General features: G+C 35.6%; 1 protein-coding gene across 1 annotated transcript; it reads left to right on the top strand.

Moving 5' to 3' along the window:
- The first annotated feature begins 447 nt into the window (after positions 1-447).
- On the top strand, positions 448-18,998 carry LOC116134028. The gene is made up of 2 exons (XM_031419672.1): positions 448-952; positions 18,781-18,998. The coding sequence occupies exons 1-2, from the start codon at positions 448-450 to the stop codon at positions 18,996-18,998; spliced, it is 723 nt and encodes a 240-aa protein (XP_031275532.1).
- The last annotated feature ends 6,274 nt before the right edge of the window (positions 18,999-25,272 follow it).

Here is a 25,272-nt window from a genome sequence, read left to right on the forward strand (position 1 = left end):
AGAGGTTCAAAATCTCGCTCGACAGAAAGAGGTAACAAGTGCCACATTGTTAGGTAAACATATTTAAATGTTAACTCAAGTATTAATCTTAGTAAAAAAAAAAATGTCATTCTGAGTTTCTAAATTAACAGAACATGTCAATTACTTTCTAAAAATAACACGTTATTTCTTTGCACAGTGGAAAAAGAGTCCTTGAACTTTGGTGAACCATCCTACAAGTGCATTCATTATGGATTAGTCATGTGGTATGAAGAGCGAACTGTTAAGAACCAAGAGCCAGCCATCCCTTTGTTTTCATTATGTTGTATGGATGGCAAAGTTTAGTTGCTGTTATTGAAAGAACCGCCAAAACCATTAAAAAGTCTATTGGATGTGTCCAGTGGTAACACAGGGATTAGTTTCAGGAGTAAATTAAGAATATACAATTCATTGTTTTCATTTACATCAATGGGAGGGCATGTTGACCATAAGATTAACCAAGGGGGTGGTCCTTACGTTTTCAAACTCTGTAGACAGAATTACCACCGAATAGGATTGTTACTTCCACCTGAAGGAAGGAAACCCCAGTTTACACAGCTTTATATTTATGACATAGAGGATGAAACCAGTCATAAATTAAATTCTGTACGAGGTAATACAGCCGATGCTACTGTTGACAGGGAATTAGTACATGAATTGCAATTGATGTTTGATGCGAATAGTGAATTGGTTAAAAGTTTTCGTTCTATCAGGAACCATATCCATTGGAATGATATTAGAGATGTGCATTTGCAGTTAAAAATGAAAAGGGAAAAGGATGGAAGACAATACAATTTGCCAACTGCATCTGAAATTGCGGGTTTAATTGTCAGTGATATTGGAATTTCAGAAATTGGAAAAGATGTCATTGTTCATCATTCGAAAAAGGGTCTTCAAAGAATTGCTGACTTGCATCCAAGCTTTATGGCATTAAGTTTTCCAATATTATTTATGTATGGAGAAGATGGATACGGAATCGACATTAACCATAAAGACTTTCCTGACAAAAAGTCTTCAAAGAGAAACATGCTAAGCATGAGAGAATATTATGCATTTCGATTGCAGTATAGATTATGTGAAAGGCATACTCTGTTGAAATCAAGTGGATTATTGTAGCAATATATTGTGGATGCATATATGGCTGTTGAAGAGGAAAGATTTTGTTGGATTAGAAACAATTAGAAAAAATTGAGGAGTGATTTGTACAGTGGGTTGATGGATGCTATTTCAAAGGATGATGTTAATGCACAGTATCTAGGGAAATCTACGTTGCTCCCTTCGTCTTACACTGGCGGTCCCCGATATCGTGTTCAGAATTATCAAGATGCAATGGCGATTTGCAGATGTTATAGATATCCAGATATTTTTCTGACGTTCACCTATAATCTCAAGTGGCTGGAGATACAATATCTATAGAATTGTATTGGACAATGTGATCAAGAAAGTAGAATAACTGTAGTTTGCAGAGTTTTTGAGATCAAAATGCTTGAGCTCATGCGAGATATAAAAAAAGGTGAATATTTTGGTGAAATAGTGGCAAGAAAGTATTCCAACGAATAATATTTCTACTTTTTTTTATAAATTGTAGTACATTATAATTTATGATATGAAATTATATTATACCAACTATTGTTGAACACGTTATAATTGTTTCTGTTAGTTATCTAAACTATCGAGTTCCAAAAGAGAGGCCTCCCACATGCTCATATATTGGTTTTTCTACATTCCCAATATAAGAATCAATTGGCATCCAAAATAGATGAAATAGTTTCTGCTGAAATTGTTAGAGTAGATGCCCTAGAGCCAATCAATTATTGTAGAATTGACTCTTTGTAATAATGTTCATTAATCAATAAAAGGCATTTTATTCTACATCGCATAAATCATTATTATTGTAATATGTATTGATATATGTCCTTAGAATGGTAGAACCGTGACAAGGGTATCAAGTGTTTCAAATCTTGATAGTGAGAACCCTATGAGCACATATGGTGGCCATTCTAGAAACGTTTGTAGCCCTAGTATTATTCTTCCAGGTAGTGGTGAATTATTTTGCGAATGCTTCTGACTTATAAGAGGAGCAACATCATTTGAAGATATTCAAATTGTCAACGAGAATATTCTCTACATTCAAATGTGCATGTTATGCATTAGGATTGCTTGATGATGATAAAGAGTGGAATGATTGCTTGGATAAGCTCAACGTGGCTACTTGAAGACAGTTAAGATAGCTCTTTATAACTATTCTTGTATATAATGAAGTGGTGATTCCAGGAGACTTGTGGAGAACAAATGCAGACGCCTATCTGAAGACATTCCCTACATTCTTAAACAAAAAACGGCGGATGACAGAATTAAGATGCACTAAGACACAAATTCAATCATGCATTGTTCGAGATTGATGAGCTCATGAAAAAGAGGAGAAAATCCTTGGCTGATTTCCCTGGAATGCGAATTTCGGACTATTCCATTTTTTAGAATTCACAGAATGATTAATTGCTAAAGAATTAGATTATGATATCGACAACATGAAAACAGTGCACAGTGATTAACACGGGTCTCAACATGGCCAGAGACGTGTTACGATTTAATCCTTGATTCATCACAATCAAAGTGGAACACCATTTTTTGTTTACGAACATGGTGGAACAGGCAAAACCTTCTGATGGTATACAATCATGGCCAATTAAGATCTGAGGGTAAAATTGTACTCGCTGGTAGCTACATCGAATTGTTGCATTGTTGTTATCTGGTGGAAGAAGATCACATTCACGTTTTTGAATTCATTTAGATATCGCTAAGGATGTACATGTGATATAAAAAAGGAGACACAATTGGCAAAACTACTTCGCAAACACTTTGATAATTTGGGATAAAGCACCCCTGGCAACAGGTATTGCTTTGAAGCTCTTGACAAACTCTAAAAGATATTTTGTCTGAAAAGATCAATCAAAGCAAATAGAATATTTGGGAGGCCTCACCGTTGCCCTGGGTGTGATTTTGGACAGATTCTACACAGTTATACCAAAAGGGAAAAAACATGACATAATACATGCCTGTTTATCTCATCTTCCTTTTGGAACATGTAACAGTGTTGACACTTACGAGAACATGAGGTTGAAGACAAACTTGGTGACCCAACGAATTGGATAACTTGAAGGTTTTGACAAATGGTTACTTAATATGGGAAAGACGACATTGCAGAAGATGAAATTTACATCCAAATACCTAAAGACTTGAAATCGATCAACATACCAGTCATAAGACCGATTATGAATGTTGTTTTCTAAATTTAGCTGCTCAAATAATATTGTTGATTATATGTGAGAGAGAGAGAAGAGAGAGAGTTGTTGTGTGTGTGTGTGTTGTGTGTGTGTGTGTGTGAGCATATTGACACCCAAAAATGAGACAGTACATAGATTGAACGACTATATCATCCAGAGTCTGCCAACAGATGGAAAAACATATTTCAGCTCGGACATCACTTGCAAGCAGTAGGTATCTCAAACAATGATGACATTCTCTATCCCACAAATTTCTTAATTCTCTGATGTGCTCTGGCTGCCCAAACATGAATTGCATCTGAATTGGCATTTCAATTATGTTACTGTGTATTTGAATCATCCAATAGTCATTGCAATGGAACCAGTTGATCATAGCCTATTTAGGAAGTGGTCCATACAACAATGATTATCATTGGTTAAACATTGGGGATTTTGTCGTAACGCCCCACTTGAGGTACGTATTTGTTGTTTCTTCCTTTGCCTCTTTTTGAGTTGTTTTTTTGGTAATATTGTTTGATGATGTTGTTGTTTAATGCTTGCCCTGAATTGGTAGAAAATGAGAAGTTTTAGTGTTTCAGTCTTCGCCGGGGCGAAGAAGAATCTTCGTCACGGCGAAGAGGTGTTGAAGCCATGGGAAGCTGCTGGACAGTTTCGCCGCGGCGCAGAAGTTTCTTCGCCGCGACAGGCCGAGTAAAATGTTTGTTAAGTTTTAGATATTTCTTCCCTAAGGGCTATTTGACCACTCTACCCCTAATTACAGGAAAAGTGGGGAGTTAAGTGTAGGATTTTTCATGGAGAATATGGTATATGGGGGTGAGTTTATAATGAATCAAAGGATATAGATGGATTCCCAAAGAAGTGTAAGGCAAATGGGAATGCTTTGGTATAAATTTCATTAAGGATTAAGAGTTAGCAAACCCTTCATTCTTCTTCTAAAAAACGCAACTCTCCATTCTTGTTCATCTCAACTCCTCTTTTCTTTTGATCAGAGTTTCAAAGGATTTTTGAAGTGATTTGGGAGTAGAAAAGCAACCTAAGACTTCCTAAGGTAAGGATTTCTACTTAAGTTTGTGATTTTTGAGTTTAGTTTATATTGAAGTTTAGGGTTTTTGTCCTTTTGGTTAAGAGTAGAGAAAAGTCAAGCAAAGCAGTGAAAGAAGAGTTGGTGAAGTCTCTCCATAACAAGTAAGTAAATCCCAACCCAAGTTGAGATTTAAGAATTTTCTTGATTAGGTTTTGGTAGAATATGTATGTATGTGATATACTGGATATGCCATGTATGGAAGTTAAATAGACTTCTATGCTTGTGAATGTTAATACCTTGCAAATATGAGAAAGGTTGTTAGGTTGGAAAGGTAGTTTGAGATGAATTGAAGGGGTGTATGGATCCCCTTTTGGAAGTGCTTTCTTTGACAGGTTTTTATGGTATGTGAAGGTTTTTTTCCCCATTTTGGATGGTTAGAAAGATTTAGATCATTGCTATAGTAAGTTTTATAGTGCACTTGAGTTGTTTGAGGAAATGCCTAATAGAGGTTTGAGTATGAGTAATGAACCTTAATTCTTGCAACATTGCATGTTGGCATTTCATATGCATTGGTAGTGATGAACCATCCATAGGCACTAATTGTGCCTTGAAAAGTGACCTAAGAAGTGTAAAAAATTGTGTATGCAATTACCCTATGAGTAGAGAGCTTGGTGGGTACAAACTACCTTAGGTAGATAGAATTGAAAGATGTAGAATAGAGTGATTAGAAGAGTAGTATAGTTGGGTTGATGCTTTGTGATCATCATCCGCCAGTTTGGGAATCGGGTTGATGTTTTGTGATCACCACCCGAATAGCCCTTAGAGATGGGTCGTGCTTTGTGATAGTCACCCGATGAGTAGTGAAATGGTAGATGCTTTGTGACCACACCCGGTTTAGTTGTTAGATAAATGGGTTGATGCTTGTGATCATCATCCAACATTTAGTAGAAGTGGTTGATGCTTTGTGACCATCACCCGTATAGGACTAGAGACGGTTATTGCTTGTGATCGTACCCAAAATTCATGGGAACGGGTAGGTGCTAGGTGATCTCCACCCGATAGTTAAGAAAACCGAGTAGGTACTTGTGATCCTCACTCGGTAGTCACTAAGAACGGGTTGGTACGTGTGAATTCCACCCGATAGTCATGGAGAGTGAGATGGTGCTGTGTGAACGCCATCCGCGGTACCTCGGTAAGATAAGGCCATGATGTTAAGAAACGAAAAGAAGACAAAATAGCATAAGGAAAGAATTAGAGTTGTACATACGGGACAGACAGATAGAGGGTTTTACTTACTGCACTTATTTTGTGCTCACTCCGTATTTTCCTTGTGATGCAGATCTAGGTGATGAGCAGTCGGGGGCATCGGCAAGCGAAGAGAATAGCTACACTGTTTCCCCTTTTTCTTTTTAAATGAATTTTTGTAAACAGTACTCTTTGTGTTAAAGACATAGATTATAATGAAAAGAAAATTTGGGGCCCAATTGTTATATTGTTATTTAGCATCATTGTACTAGTTTTCAGCAGTTGTTACATTGTCACAATCCCAGAATAATATGTCAATGTAGATATGAAGTGGCCTTTCAGGTTGAAGAGAAACAGTTACCTGTGACATAACTTCTGTATGACAATAAGCAAAGCGAGGGTCAATCACCTCAAACCCTAGGTTGTATATGAACCATCAAGTCTTACAACATGTCAATTGTACGTGGCACTCATCACTATCACGAGTAACTTCAAGACAAGGTATCAAGCATTCTGCTAGCCCTGCAAGAGATGAATCACAGAGACATTGACAATATTGTTTCAAAGAATCTTAATTGTATTGATTAATATGTTCTATATTATAGAATCTTGTTTATAATAGAAGGATTGATCATTGTATATATAGAACATTGTTTCGAGAGATTGAGTAAAATTAACTATTTTATGAATGACAAGGTCACATTAATGTTTAAATAATATAGTAATATAATTTACTTGAACAAAGCATATAATGTTTTTATATTTATGTCGTACGACGAACCCTACATTGAATGTATATCAGTATAAGTATATTTTTTAAACACGCACTGATCTATAAACATCCGAGGCAGCATGCATCAGATATTTAAAATTATATTACAATTAACTTTTAAATATTTACAGAAATAACATTACATAACTGGAGAATTTGTTTCACATACAACAAAATTAATCATCAACTGATACATCCACGTCCAGAATAAAACACCTTGTTGAGCCCATTTTGACAAAATTTGTGAAATTCTTAACAAACGGTTTAAATATTTATAGAGTGGCCATTAAGTGTACCAGAGAAAGGTACAACAACATTGAATCAATATAATCAAAATTAGACGCTTCTCCTCATTTTCAACTAATGTCTCTAAAAAACTAGAATCTTCATTTGGAAATCTGTGCTTAATTCTTGACACAAGCTTTTCTGGTGGCAAAAACATTTGACACCGACTCATAAACCTTTTCCTTACTTTTTCAGCTTGCAATTGAAGATTTAATCTATTATTTTCTTCAGACAATTCAATACTTACTTTTTAAGACTTCCTTTTGCTGCCGCTCATTTGCAAAAGACCTCTTCAGCATTTTTAAATGATTCTTGATAGTTGTTTCAATTCAGTTTTGACCTTTTCAAATGATCCTTTGATATTTTCAATTGTTCTGTCACATTTGCAAGCACTCGACAATCACATCTTCATTTTGTTTTTTGTCAATTTGCGACCACATCTTCTGAAATAAGCCAACGTTCTCTAATTTCTAAGAAACTTTATAAGCCTATTTCAAAAAATATTGAAACCACCTTACACATTATCATGCCAAATGTTTATTCACATGATACAGTGAAAAAACATACCTCTTTCCCTAGACAAAAGTTTTTGTGTCCAGATCTTCTTACAAAGATTTTCCATTTTCATTCAAATTCGTATGTGGAACCCGTTGCTGACAATTTTCTATGTTTAGTTTCACCAATTGACGAATGAAATTTCTTTTGATTGTTATCTTCTTCTCAGTCAGTTTAACATGCAGGAACCAGAATCAGGTTGTATGATGGAGACTGATGCAAGTAAAACAAAGTCTATACAGGCCTTAACGATTCTGACTTGAAATCATTGCTTGATCCTGCTTATACAGTATTCAGATCAGTCTTCAATAAATTTCTCAAGTTCTTGGAGCCAATTACTACAATGAAAAACAAACGACAGTATTACAATATTACTAACCACCAACAAGAAAAAGACCACTGGCATTTCATAACATGGATTACATAAAACAGTGACAGTATACAATATATACTAAACACATAAGATAATAACAAATTGTAATGAGAAAAACCCCAACTCACAATAATTTACTGACGATAGATAATCTGCAACACACCTACCAGAATAACAGATAAACAACCTGAGCAGAACAAACAAAATTGTAATAAAAGCACACCAATTTCAGCAATAAAAAGACCAACAAAATAATTTGCAACACACTGCAAAGAAACACATAAACAACTCGAATACAATAAATTACCAGCACAACTATCTAAGAACAACTTCTTATACAATAATAACATCTCGGAGCATGTAAAATAACATGCACTTTAATCAAAGTTAAAATGAATGACTAATTAATTAGACCAATGTAAAATAAAAACACCATTGTCACTATAACTAAAGAAAATGTACGACTTATCTTAATTTCAGTCAGTAAAAGACGGATGGGGAAAATGCGACACAAACTGCGACATGCTCTTAATGCTAAAACTGCAGAGAAAACTTAATCCCAAAATTTACTTCAAGTAATTAAAAATCAATAGCATTTAATGGACAACGTTTTCATTACTTACGAATTTCCAAAGCCAAAACGACAGTGCATATAAACTTTAATATTACCATTTTAGAGGCAGCAATTCAGTGCGACTTAATTAAAATGTAAAGGAAGGAAAATCAAATATTCCTTCAAAATCTCACTATCAAACATAATTAAAATCCACAATACAAATGAATTTGGCACTAAACGGTACGAACCATAGAATTTCAAATTCAATAACATAAGCAATAGCAATTTCCTACATAAAATACATGAATCGGAAACAATATTTCCAATTCAAGGTGGAAAAAAATGTAGATATATAATATAATAAATTCAAATAGAGATCCTTGTAATTTAATTCTAACAATGTAATGATTAGATAAAACACTTTGTTGTATTGATCAACAACAGAAGATCACTTAAAGCAACAAAGGGAAATTTGACATATTACAAATCATGCAAATAGATGATTGCTTTTCTAATGGGAGAAGATCGTCACTCAAGTATACATGTTGATGAACTCAGACAAAAGCATTAGAGGATGACACCTAAACCCAACGGACCAATTCTATATATGCCTATCACGAACTATTATGTAATATTATATACAAGCAAAACAACATGTAAAGAAGAGAGTACATACGCTTGTAGTTTTGACCAATAAATTATAGTCTCTACACTGTTTCTAATCAAGAGCTAGAGATTTCGTCTCATCCATTTCCATAGGCCTTCCTCATACTTGTCCACCTCGGAAAGCCTCTCACTCAGTACACTGGCACTGATGCACGAGGGCCAGTACATGTTAAGCATGTTAGAGCAGGTGCCCTGAGGCCAATCAATTATTGTAAAATTGACTTTGTAATAATGTTTATTTATCAATAAAGCATATTTCTTCTATATCGTGTATATAATGATATATGTCCTTAGGATGGTAGAAACGTGACAAGGGTATCAAGTGTTTCAATCTTGATAGTGAAACCCTAATGATCACATATGGTGGCATTCTAAGACGTCGTAGCCCCAGTGTTTCTGACAGTAAGCACAGATAATAGTAGGCTATCATAGTTTTGAACGACCTTGTCGAAAGGCATAACTGATCTCACTTGTCAAGTTGTTTTGGACAACTTGGTGCAAATGGGTGCTTGCTAAGGCAAGTTCACTAGACAGACCCACCAGAGGATTCATATGGATGGTAACCCCATTGTCCTATGGAATAAATCCTCTAACAGATGGTGGTGCATGTGATCCTTAGACTTGAGATCGCCGAAGCGCCTGTGCACCAATTGGTGTAGTTTGACACTATCTAATGTGTTCTTTCAGACTTCAATACGGTAGTGATTGGCTACATGAGAAGTGTATCGAGACTAGGGTGGATCGTAAAAGGATTCATCACTCCGGGTGCGGGAGAAAGTTCTCACTGGGTAATTCGTAAATATGCAATGACACTAAATCTGTGGCCACAGTGGGATTGAGGTTTGGTCAATCCATTTAATAATTTCATCATTGGCCCAATAACTGAATACAAATATTCGAGATATCGAGGTTGACACTATTTCTCTACCTCGTCCTCATGAGAAACATTGGATGAGAGGATTTGATAATACGGTAACCAACTGTTGACAGCTGTGGTTTCGCTGAATCCTGAATCATCGGGTGGCCAGGAGTTCTTGCTAAGGCCAATCTTGGTCTTATGTGTAATGAGGACGATTAATTGGTGTTAATCGCGATACTACTTATTGCCGATAAAAATGGCCCTATGGTCACTTAGAAAATATTTAAGAATCAATTGTAGAAGGTATTTTCGTCTTTAGATAAGGTAGTTGGTATTTTGTTCACAGTGCATTAAATTTGCTGAGGTTGTTTCCTTATTTAATTTAATAATATTAAATTAAATAGTGAGATTACTTCTAATATATCTCTTTATATATTTAATGATTATTTTATTATAAATGTTAATATATTATTAATTTAATTGATTTTAATATAATAATAATAAATAAATTAAAATACCATAAGAGTGTGTTTGGTTGCAAGGGTAAACTAGGTTGGAGCCCATGTTATTCCTAAGTGGAATAGGGTTTTAATTGTTGCACTATATAAGTGCAACTTAAATTAAACATAAGAGAATTTTCATTCATAAAACCCTCCACCCTATCTCTCTCTCTCTCAACAAAGAAACTTTTCTTGTTCTCTCTTTCTTGATTTCTGAAGCTTTGATTGTTCTAGCAAAATAATCAGGGTTCTGCGATTATCTTCGTGTGGACTTCGTGAGTGCGATCCTACTTAGATCGATGGCAAAACATCAGTGAAACATTATATGAAGTAGTAAATGTGATAGTAACCATGAAATATGGCAATAGTGTCCTGTCCGAATCAAGATATTCGTAAAGCTCCAACGTACATAAGTCTTCAATCCTGATGATTTACTTTATATAGATTTTTGTTATAAACATGTAAACAGTATAATCTAATACTCGTAGATCAGCAAAGAAGGGTATTGATTTCCGATTGAATTTTTGTCTTCCGCTGCTATGTGATCTATTACTTAAAATGGTATCAGAGTCTCGGGAATTAGATTATATTGTTTAATTGATGTTGTATATTTGTTTGATAACAGGTTTATGCATGATTTGAGTGTTTTTTTTTTTTTTTTTTTTTTTTTAATTGGAAAATGATGTAGAAATTCTAATTAGTCAATGATTAAATCATGGTTTTGATTGAATGTGTATTGGTTGGTTGGGTCCTGGTCTAATGTTAGCATTGATTTGATTGGATCCTTGTCATTATGTGAAAAATTGCAAAAGACTTTACTATGCCTGATTCACTATTTTGCACGTTAGCCGGGGCGAATAACATTCACCGCGACGAGATGCAAGAAGTAATCAGCTGCGCAAAATTCCAGAAAAAAGTAGATCTAGTTGCGGCGGAATAAAACTTCATCAACCGCGACATAAACTCTTTGGAGGATTTTTTTTCTGGAAGTTCACAACGCCGCACAAAAAATAAAACTTCACTGCAGCAACCATGTGTGCATGAACTCACCGGGGCGAATAATTTCTTCGCCGCGGCTAGAAACCTACTGATCTTTTTTTTGCTTTCCATTTTTCACATAGGGGCTAAATTTGTAATTTTTGAACATTTAAGCCAATATTCATTCCGGCACGTTTTAGGCGGTAACTTGATAAATCAACCCCACAATTCAAAATGAATTGTTTTTTAATGTATGCTGTTGCTTGTTTGATAATTGCATGGTGCCCCGTACATGAGCCTTAGACCTGATGTGTTTATTGTTTTTAGGTTTTTTGTAATCTTTAAAATAGGGCCTGCGTGTCCTGCCTTCTCTCTTATCTCCTTGTATTTCTTCTCTTATCTCACTCTCCCCTCGATGTAAATGATTTCTAATTTGTTGATGTAATTAATAGTTTTTTATTATAAAAGAATTATTTGTAATGTCGTGAAGAAGAAAGCAGGAGCAGAAGAGGAACACTTGAGGACCAAGATTTTTTTTTACAGACCCCTAGGTTGACCCACGATTCCTCTGGCTCAGGAAATCGGTTTTAGTGGCCATGTCCGGCAGTTAATTTTTTTTTAGAATGCATGCTAAGGTTGAATGTTTATACATGCCAAACAATGTCATTCTAACAAAGATAATACTGATGAGACATTAAATAAAAACCTTCAACTTATTATTAAGTCACATAGCCTTCCATCACCTAGTTTTAATCAAACCACTTTCGTTAGAACCTTGTTGCCAAGCGAAGGTACACTTCTACCAGTGGGAGGTTAAATCTTGGAGTTTTCCTTAATGATGAGGTCTTAAAATGACGTTTTTTGCTTGTTCGCCAGCGAAGGTTGATACACGTCATAGGCATAGTAGAGCAAGTACACATTTAGTGTACTGGGTGACATGAGTTCCCACTCTACTGATACTAGGATCATACTTGAGGACAATGGTTGGCCTTGATTGTGTGATTGGCTGTTGGCTTTTTCCATTTGAGGTTTATGGGAGCTATCAACTGGTTTGGATTAAGTTTGTTGGCCTACCTAATCAACTCTTGGCTTGTTCCCAACAAAGGTTTGAAATGCCAGGATGGATCTCGTCCACTAGAAAGCCAACGGCTTTCCCGAGTTAATAGTGAGGGCTATTGGCTTGAGAAAATAGTGGGAGTGTTTTTTAATAAAAGACCTATTAAAAATAATATACATTTATATCTTATCTTTTCTGCAATGTAGATTCACCAAAATGAGCATTATGAACCTGACCGATAATCGAGAAAGAAAACAGGTTGGATGATCCATTTCTCAGACTGGTATTATCTTCGGATTATACTAAGTCGAAAGAAATTGTATATCCTTGAAAGCCATACATGGCTGAGCCTACGATCCTGATGCCACTCAGGAAGTTAAGGATACTTATCAAAAGTCCCTTGATGATCTGATAGCTTTCATGTTTGATGTTAGCATCGATGACACAGTTCTAAAACGCAGCATGAGATATGGAGATGCTCATTATTCTACACCTCAAGAGCTTTAGAAATGCTTGACATAGAGGTACAGTGTCAAAAGCACTGTTTGGAAGTCGCCTGACAAGGGAGCCCAAGTTGGTCCTCAGTGCTCAAAATGATGAGCACATAGAAGGCTTGAGACTTTGGGTTGGCTTGATGCAGAATTACAAATAGATTAATTCTGAATCCTTGCCTTACTCTTATATCCGTTCAATGAAATTCAATATGAACCGATGGAAACTTGTCGAGCTTCTGAACATGCTAAGACTAAGCAGGACTTGAAAAAGCCAAGCCTTTTACTGGTTGCTGCCGTAAGGAAGGGTAAGGCAAGGGAAAGCCAACCCAAGCCAAGCCAAAGGACAGGCTCTGCCTGGAGTGGCATGGGAAGGTAGGAAGGTGTCTGCTTCTTTGGCAGGCCTGCCATTGGAGGAACACTGCAACGCTTTCCTCGAAGCAAGAGAAGTCGAGGCTTTGACTTGGTATTTTATGATTGAGATTAACTTCTCCCTCAACATCTTGGGTCATTGACACAGGATTGGTACTCACATTTGTACTGATGTGCAGACTAAGGCAAGTAGATGCTCGCCGGGAGAGGGACCTAGAGTTGGAAATGGAGCACATGTGGCTGCATTATTGTAACGTTATTGTTTTCTTTACCTTTACTTATTATTGAACTCAAACTGTATTTTGTACCTTATTTCTAGAAAATTATTTCATATCCGTTTTGGATATATGGTTCTTTTTGAGATTCTAATGATTGTTGTCCTTTAGTTTGAATGGTATTCTATTTGGAATTGCAAGTTTATATAAGGATATATATTCTTGATTAACAATAAGGATATTCTCAATTGAAACCAAGAAAGCTAAACATAGCAACACACAACATACCTCTGATATTGGTGTCATGTTAATAACCCTTGTTGCAAAACTTCAAGGGATGGAGTTTTGGACCTTTTGACTTCCAGTCATTTGAGGTTTGCGAGTCATGCCTTTGTAGGCAAGATGACCAGTCTCCTTTCACAGGACAAATGAAGGGCTACTGACTGTTAGGCATATCCTAGATATATGTGGTCCACTAACAGTTGAGCCAGAGTGTGATATTCATACTTCATCAATTTACTGATGTTTCAGTAGATATGGTTATGTCTACCTTGAGACATAAATCTGAAGCCTTTGATAATTCAAGAATTCATAAATGAAGTACGAATATGTTGGGCAAAGTTTAAAGCTCTTTCGGATCGAGGAGGTGAATACTTAAGCTCAGGGTTTTTAGAGTACCTGAAGAATGTGGGATAGTATCACAACTCACCCCTCCTTATACACCCAACACAATGGAGTTCAAAGGAGGATAATGACCTTACTTGACATGGTTAGGTCCAGATGAGTTTTAGTGATTTACCTGCATCTTTGGGTTAGCCCTAGAGACTCACGCCCCATTTGAACCTGTGCGTCAAAGTCTGTAGAAGACTCCATATGAGCTATGAGATGGCGAAAGCCAATTTGTCTTATCTAAGGTTTGGGGTTCGAAGCATGTATAAATTGACTTCGAACAAGCTGGGCCCAAAATCCTAAAATGTATATTTGTGGGGTATCCAAGGAGACCAGGATACTATTTCTACCACAGAAGAGCCAAAATTTGTTGCTCACTGATGTCTTCTTAAAAGATTTTTTTCTAAGAATATTAGTGGAAAAAGTAGAACTGATGAAGTTCTAGACCACAGATATACTAGAGAAGGACGAAGATGTGCCCAAGATGGTAAGACAGGAGTAGGTTACTCAACAACTTTGGATAAAGTGAACACCTCAAGTAGCCACAAGCTACTAGATCTAGAGAGTATGCCATGACCCGAGAGATACGGTTATCTTGTGACTCAACATGGTGACGTACTGTTACAAGACGATGAACCAGAACCTACGAAGACTCTATATCGATCCAGATTCTTTAAATGGCTTGAAGCATGAAATCTGAGATGGACCTCATGTACCAAACCAGTTGGTCTCTGGTGAAACCACCTAAAGGTAAAACCCATAGGTGTAAATGGGTCTTCAAGAAGAAGACTGACATGGATGGCAACGTGCACTTATAAAGCACGCTGGTTGCCAAAGGTTTCAAACAAATTCATGGATTGACTATGAGGAAACCTTTTCACCGTTGCCATGATTAAATCCATCCGGATGATGCTTGCATTGCTGCATATCATGACTATGAGATTTGGAAATGGATGTCAAAACTGCTTTCCTGACGAAAACCTTGAGGAGGATGTGTAAGACACAACTTGATGGTTTCGTTCTGATGCAACAAAAGGTATGCAAGTTGCAGAACCATTTATGGACTCAAGCAAGCTTCAAGAAGCTGGAACATTCGTTTTGATGAAGCCGTAAAAGAATTCAGTTTTATCAAGAAAAGATGAGCCTCTGTTTTACAAGAAAGTGAGTGGGAGCGCAGTAGCATTCCTAGTATTGTATGTCGATGACATACTTCTATGGGAATATATACCAACTTGTAGTCGTAAAGACTTGGTATCCAAGTGCTTCTCCATGAAGGACTTAGGGACAAGCCTACATCCTTGGTAAAGATCTATCAGAAGAGCGGGTGTTTGCTTGCCTAAGTTCAGAGTACATAATTGACAAGTACTGAAAGATTCAGTATGGAAGATCCAAGAAGGGATTTCTCCGATGTCACATGGTGTTTCTCTCTCTAAGGATGTGTTCCTAAAACAAAGATGAGAGAGATAGAATGAGAGAGCCCATATGCATCACAATTGGATCCATCTTTATGCCATGTTATGTACTCGATTGATGTCTCATGTGCTGTTAGTACTTGTAGTAGTATTACAACAGTCCAAGTGAGCGTCACTGATGCTCAAGAAATCTTAAGTACTTGAAAAGACTAAGGAGTTCTTGTTTATGGAGGGAAGATGAGCTCACTGTAAAGGATAAGTGATGCTAGTTTCCAAAGGAAAGATGATTATCGATCGAATCAGGATTTGTAGTTCTCAATGGGGTTGGTAGTGAGTGAAAAGCTCTAAGCAAAGCACTGTAGCGGATTATAATGGAGGTGAGTATATTGCTTATTCGATCGGCAAAGGAGGCAGTAGATTATAAGTTCTCATCAACTTGGTGTGGTTTCCAATTTTGTTCCATAGATTCTATTGGGACAACAATGGAGCAATTGCTCAAGCCAGGAACCAGGTCTCACCAAGTCCAGACACATACCAGACGTTCCTCTCATCAGAGAAGATGAGTTAGAGGAAAGATGTACAGATCAGTAAAGTGCATACTGATGATAACTCGTCGATCCTTAGCGAGCTCTATCTGTCTCAAAGCATGAAAAACACTTAAGGTCATTCGGTGTATTAAATACATGAATGATTGACTATAGTGCAAATGGGAGATGTATATACAAACTATATACATTCACATATATATACAAAACTTAATGCCTTGGAACCGACGACACGATTGGTTCCTAGGGCATACACTAACACCAAGAGCCATCTATCTTTTTGTTTTATGTTGTATGGATGGCAAAGTTTAGTTATCGTTATTGAAAGAACCGCCAGAACCATTAAAAGGTTTATTGGATGTGTCCAGTGGTAACAAATGGATTAGTTTTAGGAATAAAATAAGAATATACAATTCATTGTTCTCATTTACATCAATGGGATGGCATGTTGACCATGAGATTAACCAAGGGGGTGGTCCATATGTTTTCAAACTTTGCGGATAGAATTACCACCGAATAGGATCGTTACTTCCACCTGAAGGAAGGAAACCTGAGTTTGCGCAGCGTTTTATTTATGACATAGAGTATGAAACCAGTCATAGATTAAATTATGTACGAAGTAATACAGCCGATGCTACTGTTGACAGGGAATTAGTACAGGAATTGCAATTGATGTTTGATTCGAACAATGAATTGGTTAAAAGTTTTTGTTCTGTCAGGAACCATATCCATTGGAATGATATTAGAGATGTGCATTTGTGGTTAAAAATTAAAAAGGGAAAAGGATGGAAGACAATACAATTTGCCAACTACATATGAAATTGCAGGTTTAATTGTCGGTGATATTGGAATTTCAGAAACTGGAAAAGATGTCATTGTTCATCATTCGAAAAAGGGTCGTCAAAGAATTTCTGACTTGCATCCAAGCTTTATGGCATTAAGTTAACCAATATTATTTCCGTATGGAGAAGATGGATACAAAATTGACATTAACCATAAAGACTTTCCTAACAAAAAGTCTTCAAAGAGAAACAGGCTAAGCATGAGAGAATATTATGCATTTCAATTGCAGTGTAGATTATGTGAAGGGCATACTCTATTGAAATTAGGTGGATTATTACAGCTATATATTGTGGATGCATATATGGCTGTTGAAGAGGAAAGATTTCAATGGATTAGAAACAATCAGAAAAAATTGAGGAGTGATTTGTACAATGGGTTGGTGGATGCCATTTCAAAGGATGATGTTAATGCACAACATCTAGGGAAATCTACGTGGCTCCCTTCGTCTCACATTGGCAATCCCCGATGTCGTGTTTAGAATTATCAAGATGCAATGACGATTTGCTGATGTTATGGATATCCAAATATTTTTCTGACATTCACCTGTAATCCCAAGTGGCCAGAGATACAATATCTATGGAATTGTATTGGACAATGTGATCAAGAAAGTAGAATAACTACAGTTTGCAAAGTTTTTGAGATCAAATTGCTTGAGCTAATGCGAGAGATAAAAAAAGGTGAATATTTTGGTGAAACAGTGGCAAGTAAGTATTCCAACGAATAATATTTCTACTTTTTTTACAAATTGTAGTTCATTGATAATTTATGATATGAAATTATGTTATACCAACTATTGCTGAACACGTTATAATTGTTTCTGTCAGTTATCTACACTATCGAGTTCCAAAAGAGAGGCCTCCCACATGCTCATATATTGGTTTTTCTACATTCCCAATATAAGAATCCTTTGACATCCAAAATAGATGAAATAGTTTCTGCTGAAATTCCAAATAAGGAAACTGACAGTGTTGCCTTTGCAGTTGTGGAGAATACATGATCCACGGTCTGTGCGTTGATGGTAACAAGAATTCACCATGTATGGAGAAAGGAAAATGTAAAAAACATTTTTCGAATAAATTTGTCAATGAAATATCTGTGGATGACAATGGATACCGAATGTATAGAAGACGGAATAATGGAGCATTTGTTGAGAAAAAAGGTGTCAAACTGGATAACCGTTTTGTTGTTTCTTATAATAGGAATATTTTGGTTAAGTTTGATGCTCACATAAATATTGAGATATGTAATCAACATAGATCAATCAAGTATCTATTCAAGTATGTCAACTAAGTGTCGGACAGAACGTGAGTTTCTATGGAAATTGAAAACAATGGTCAACAGAACAATCAATGCCAGATTTTATAGGACAAAGAAAAAATAAAGGTATATCTGGACTATAGGTATGTACAAAATACATCAAATATAATGTTTTTATATTGTTTGTTGATATTTGTTATAAATACGATATTAAGTAATTCAATAAAAAACATTACAGATATATCTCTTCTATGGAAGCTTGCTAGAGGATATTCAAGTTTGACATGTATTACAGAGAACAAGTTGTTGAAAGATTGCCATTCCACTTAGAGAATGAACAAATAGTTATTTTTTATCCAAGTAAGTGTATGGTTCAAATTTTGGAAAGCAAGGTTGTTACGCAAACGAAATTGACTAAATGGATGAAGTGTAATCAACGATACCATTATGCAAGATCATTGATTTATCTTGATTTTTTGAGCGAATGGGTTTGGAAGGATACAGAAAGACAATGGTCCCCATGACAAAAATCAAGGTGTACTGGGAGGGTGTATTTTGCATTTCCAGGTAGTGGTGAGAAATATTATTTGCGAATGCTTCTGAACTTAGTAAGAGGAGCAACATCATTTGAAGATATTCAAATTGTCAACGGAGAAATATTCTCTACATTCAAAGATGCATGTTATGCATTAGGATTGCTTGATGATGATAAAGAGTGGAATGATTGCTTGGATAAAGCATCAACGTAGGCTACTTGAAGACAGTTAAGATAGCTCTTTATAACTATTCTTGTATATAATGAAGTGGTGAGTCCAGGAGACTTGTGGAGAACAAATGCAGAACGCCTATCTGAAGACATTCCCTACATTCTTAAACAAAAAACGCGGATGACAGAATTAAGATGCACTAAGGAACAAATTCACAATCATGCATTGTTCGAGATTGATGAGCTCATGAAAAAAGGAGGAAAATCCTTGGCTGATTTCCCTGGAATGCGAATTTCGGACTATTCCATTTTTTAGAATTCACAGAATAGATTAATTGCTAAAGAATTAGATTATGATATCGACAACATGAAAACAGTGCACAGTGATTTAAACAAGGGTCTCAACAATGGCCAGAGACGTGTATACGATTTAATCCTTGATTCCATCAACAATCAAAGTGGAACACCATTTTTTGTTTACGGACATGGTGGAACAGGCAAAACCTTCTGATGGTATACAATCATGGCCAAATTAAGATCTGAGGGTAAAATTGTACTCGCTGTAGCTACATCAGGAATTGTTGCATTGTTGTTATCTGGTGGAAGAAGATCACATTCACGTTTTTGAATTCATTTAGATATCGCTAAGGAATGTACATGTGATATAAAAAAGGAGACACAATTGGCAAAACTACTTGCGCAAACAGCTTTGATAATTTGGGATAAAGCACCCATGGCAAACAGGTATTGCTTTGAAGCTCTTGACAGAACTCTAAAAGATATTTTGTCTGAAAAAGATCAATCAAATGCAAATAGAATATTTGGAGGCCTCACCGTTGCCCTGGGTGGTGATTTTGGACAGATTCTACCAGTTATACCAAAAGGGAAAAAACATGACATAATACATGCCTGTTTATCGTCATCTTCCTTTTGGAAACATGTAACAGTGTTGACACTTACAGAGAACATGAGGTTGAAGACAAACTTGGTGAACCCAACAGAATTGGATAACTTGAAGGGTTTTGACAAATGGTTACTTAATATTGGAAAGGACAGGACATTGCAGAAGATGAAAGTTACATCCAAATACCTAAAGACTTGAAAATCGATCAACATACCAGTCATGAAGAAACGATTATGAATGTTGTTTTCTAAATTTATCTGCTCAAATAAATATTGTTGATTATATGTGAGAGAGAGAGAGAGAGAGAGAGTGTGTGTGTGTGTGTGTGTGTGTGTGTGTGTGTGTGTGTGAGCAATATTGACACCCAAAAATGAGACAGTACATAGATTGAACGACTATATCATCCAGAGTCTGCCAACAGATGGAAAAACATATTTCAGCTCGGACATCACTTGCAAAGCAGTAGGTATCTCAAACAATGATGACATTCTCTATCCCACAAAATTTCTTAATTCTCTGATGTGCTCTGGCATGCCCAAACATGAATTGCATCTGAAAATTGGCATTTCAATTATGTTACTGTGTAATTTGAATCAATCCAATAGTCATTGCAATGGAACCAGATTGATCATAGCCTATTTAGGAAAGTGGTCCATACAAGCAATGATTATCATTGGGTTAAACATTGGGGATATTGTCTGTAACGCCCCACTTGAGGTACGTATTTGTTGTTTCTTCCTTTGCTCTTTTTGAGTTGGTTTTTTTGGTAATATTGTTTGATTGAGTGTTGTGTTGAATGCTTGCCCTGAAATTGGTAGAAAATAGAAGAAGTTTAGTGTTTCAGTCTTCGCCGGGGCGAAGAAGAATCTTCGTCACGGCGAAGAGGTGTTGAAGCCATGGGGAAGCTGCTGGACAGTTTCGCCGCGGCGACAGAAGTTTCTTCGCCGCGGCGACAGGCCGAGTAAAATGTTTGTTAAGTTTTAGTATTTCTCCCTAAGGGCATTTGACCACTCTACCCCTAATTAGCAAAAAGTGGGGAGTTAAGTGTAGATTTTTCAGGGAGAATATGTTGATATGGGTGAGTTTATAATGAATCAAAGATATAGATGGAATTCCCAAAGAAGTTAAGGGCAAAATGGGAATGCTTTGGTATAAATTTCATTAAAAGGATTAAGAGTTAGCAAACCCTTCATTCTTCTTCTAAAAAACGCAACTCTCCATTCTTGTTCATCTCAACTCCTCTTTTCTTTTGATCAAGGAGTTTCAAGGATTTTTGAAGTGATTTGGAGTAGAAAGCAACCTAAGACTTCCTAGGTAAGGATTCTACTTAAGTTGTGTGATTGGTGATTTTAGTTTATATTAGTTTAAGGGTTTTTTCCTTTTGTTAAGAGTAGAGAAAAATTCAAGCAAAGCAAGTGAAGGAAGGTTGGTGAAGTCTCTCCATAACAGTAAGTAAATCCCAACCCAAGTTGAGATTTAGAATTTTCTTGATTAGGGTTTTGGTAGAAATGATGTATGATGTGATATACATGATATGCCATGTATGGAAGTTTAAATAGAGACTTCTATGCTTTGTGAATGTTAATACCTTGCAAATATGAGAAATGAGTGTTGTTGGAAAGGTAGTTTGGATAGATTGAAGGGGTGTAGGTATCCCCTTTTGGAGTGCTTTCTTTGACAGTTTTATGGTTATGTGAGGGTTTTTCCCCTTTTGGATGGTTAGGAAAGATTTAGAATCATTGCATAGTAGAGTTTTATAGTGCACTTGAGTTGTTTGATGAAATGCCTAATAGAGGTTTGAGTATGAGTAATGAACCTTAATTCTTGCAACATTGCATGTTGGCATTTCATAAGTGCATTGGTAGTGATGACCATCCATAGGCACTAATTGTGCATTGAAAAGTGACCTAAGAAGTGTAGAAAATTGTGTATGCAATTACCCTAGTAGAGAGCTTGGTGGGTACAACTACCTTAAGGGTAGAATGAAGAATGTTAGAATAGAGTGAATTAGAAGAGTAGTATAGTTGGGTTTATGCTTTGTGATCTCATCCGACAGTTATGGGAATCGGGTTGATGCTTTGTGATCACCACCCGAATAGCCCTTAGAGATGGTCGATGCTTTGTGATAGTCACCCGATGAGTAGTAGAAATGGTAGATGCTTGTGACCACTACCCGGTTAGTTGTTAGATAAATGGATTGATCTTGTGATCATCATCCAACATTTAGTAGAAGTGGGTTGATGCTTTGTGACCATCACCCGTAGTGACTAGAGACGGGTTATGCTTGTGATCGTTACCCAAATTCATGAGGAACGGGTAGGTTGAGGTGATCTCCACCCGATAGTTAAGAAAACCGAGTAGGTACTTTGTGATCCTCACTGCGTGAGTCACTAAGAACGGGTTGGTACTGTGTGAATTCCACCCGATAGTCATGGAGAGTGAGATGGTGCTGTGTGAACCCATCCGGCCGTACCTCCGTAGATAAGGCCATGATTGTTATTAGAAACAAAAATAGAATCAGAAATAGCATAGGAAAGATTAAGAGTTGTACATACGGGGACAGACAATAGAGGGTTTTTACTACTGAGCATATTTGTGCTCACTCCGTTATTTTCCTTTTGTGGATGCAGGATCTAGGTGATGATGCAGTCGGAGGGGCATCGGCAAGCGAAGAGAATAGCTACACTGTTTCCCCTATTTTGTCTTTTAAAATGAATTTTTGTAACAACTCTTTGTGTTAAAAGACATATGAATTATAATGAAAGAAAATTTTGGGGCCCAATTGTATATTGTTATTTGCATGCATTGTACTAGTTTTCAGCAGTTGTTACATTGTCACAATTCCCAAATAATATGTCAAATGTAGATATGAAGTGGCCTTTCAGGTTGAAGAGAAGAACATTACCTGTGACAGTAACTTCTGTATGACAATAAGCAAAAGCGAGGGTCAATCACTCAAAACACTAGGTTGTATATGAACCATCAAGTCTTACAACATGTCAATTGTACGTGGCACTATCACTATCAGAGTAACTTCAAGACAAGGTATCAAGATTCTGCTAGCCCTGCAAGAGATGAATCGACAGAGACATTGACAATATTGTTTCAAGAAGTCTTAATTGTATGGTTAATATGTTCTATATTAGAATCATTGTTTATAATAGAAAGGATTGATCCTTGTATATATATAGAATTGTTTATGAAGATTGATGTGAAAATTAAACTTATTTATATGAATATGAAAAGGTCACATTAATGTTTAAATAATATAGTAATATAATTTACTTGATACAAAGATATTTATATGTTTTATATTATTATTGTCAGTAACGACGAACACTACATTGAATGTATTATGTTATAAGTAAATATTTTTAAACACGCACTGATCTATAAACTATCGCATGGCAGGCACATCAAGATATTTAAAATTAATATTACATTAACTGTTTAAATATTTACAGAAATAACATTACATAAACTGGAGAATTTGTTTCACATACACAAAAAATTAGCATCAACTGAATACATCCACGTCCATGATAATAAACACTTGTGAGCCAAATTTTGACAAAATATTGTGAAATGCTTAACAAACGTTTAAATATTTATAGAAGTGCCATTAAGTGTACCAGAAAAGGTAACAACAACATTGCAATCAATATATCAAAATTAGACGGCTTCTCCTCATTTTTCAACTAATTGTCTCTAAACTAGAATCTTCATTTGGAAATCTGTGCTTAAATTCTTTGACACAAGCTTTTCTGGTGGCCAAAACATTTCTGACACCGAATCATAAACCTTTTCCTTATCTTTTTCAGCTTGTGCAATTGAAGATTTAATCTATTATTTTTTTCTCAGACAATTCAAACTTACTTTTTAAGACTTCCTTTGTGCTGCCGCTCATTTGCAAAAGACTCTTCAGCATTTTTAAATGATTCTTGATAGTGTTCAATTCAGTTTTGACCTTTTCAAATGCATCCTTTGATATTTTCAATTGTTTCTTTCAATTTGCAAGCCTCGACAATCACATCTCATTTTGTTTTTCAAATTTGCGACCACATCTTCTGAATAAGCCAACGTTCTCTAATTTCTAAGAAACTTTTATAGCCTATTTCAAAATATTGAAACCACCTTACAATTATCATGCCATAATTTTTATTCACATGATACAGTGAAAAAACATTACCTCTTTCCCTAGACTAAAAGTTTGTGCTGTCCAGATCTTCTTTACAAAATTTTTCCATTTTCATTCGAATTCGATGGACCCTGTTGCTGACAGTTTTCTGAGTGTTTCACACAATTGACGTAATGAAATTTCTTTTGATTGTTATCTTCTTCTTCAGTCAGTTTAACATGGCAGGAACCAGAATCAGGTTTCATAGGATTGGAGACTGATGCAAGTAAAACAGAAGTCTATACAGCATTAACGATTCTGACTTGAAATCATTGCTTGATCCTGCTTTATACAGTAATTCAGAATCAAGTCTTCAAATAAATTTCTCAAGTTTCTTGGAGCCATTACTACAAAAAAAAAACGACATATTACAATATATACGAAACACAAACAAGAAAATATACCACTGGCATTTCATAACATGGATTCATAAAACAGTGACAGTATTACAATATATACTAAACACAATAAGATAATAAACAAAATTGTAATGAGAAAAACACCAACTTCAGCAATAGATTTACTGACGAGATAATCTGCAACACAACTACCAGAATAACAGATAAACAACCTGAGCAGAACAAACAAAATTGTAATAAAAAGCACACCAATTTCAGCAATAAAAAGACCAACAAAATAATTTGCAACACAACTGCCAAAGAAACACATAAACAACTCGAATACAATAAATTATCAGCACAACTATCTAAGAACAACTTCTTATAACAATAATAACAAATCTCGGAGCTATGTAAGAATAACATGCACTTTAATCAAAGTTAAAATGAATGACTAATTAATTAGACCAATGTAAAATAAAAAACGACATTGTCACTATAACTAAAGAAAATGTACGTACTTATCTTAATTTCAGTCAACGATAAAAGACGGATGTGGAAAATGCGACAAACAAACTGCGACAAATGCTCTTAATGCTAAAACTGACAGAGAAAAACTTAAATCCCAAAATTTACTTCAAGTAATTAAAAATCAATAGCATTTTAATGACAACGTTTTTCATTACTTACGAATTTTACAAAGCCAAAACGACAGTGCACTATAAAACTTTAATATTACCATTTTAGCCGAGCAATATCAGTGCGACTTAATATAAAATTGTAAAGGAAGGAAAATCAAATATTCCTTCAAAATCTCACTATCAAATACTTAATCTCACAATACAAATGAATTTGGCACTAACGTTTACAGAACCAATAGAATTTCAAATTCAATAACATAAGCAATAGCAATTTCCTACATAAAATAACATGAATCGGAAACAATATTTCCAATTCAAGGTGGAAAAAATGTAGATATATAAATATAATAAATTAAAAATAGAGAAATCCTTGTAATTTAATTCTAACAATGTAAATGATAGATAAAACACTTGATTTGTATTGATCAACAACAGAAGATCAACTTAAAGCAACAAGAGGTGAAATTTGACCATATGTACAAAATCATGCAAATAGATGATGCTTTTCTAATGGGAGAAGATCGTCACTC

This window comes from Pistacia vera, unplaced genomic scaffold, assembly GCF_008641045.1.
Source record: "Pistacia vera cultivar Batoury unplaced genomic scaffold, PisVer_v2 Contig281, whole genome shotgun sequence".
Classification (NCBI taxonomy): Eukaryota; Viridiplantae; Streptophyta; class Magnoliopsida; order Sapindales; family Anacardiaceae; genus Pistacia; species Pistacia vera.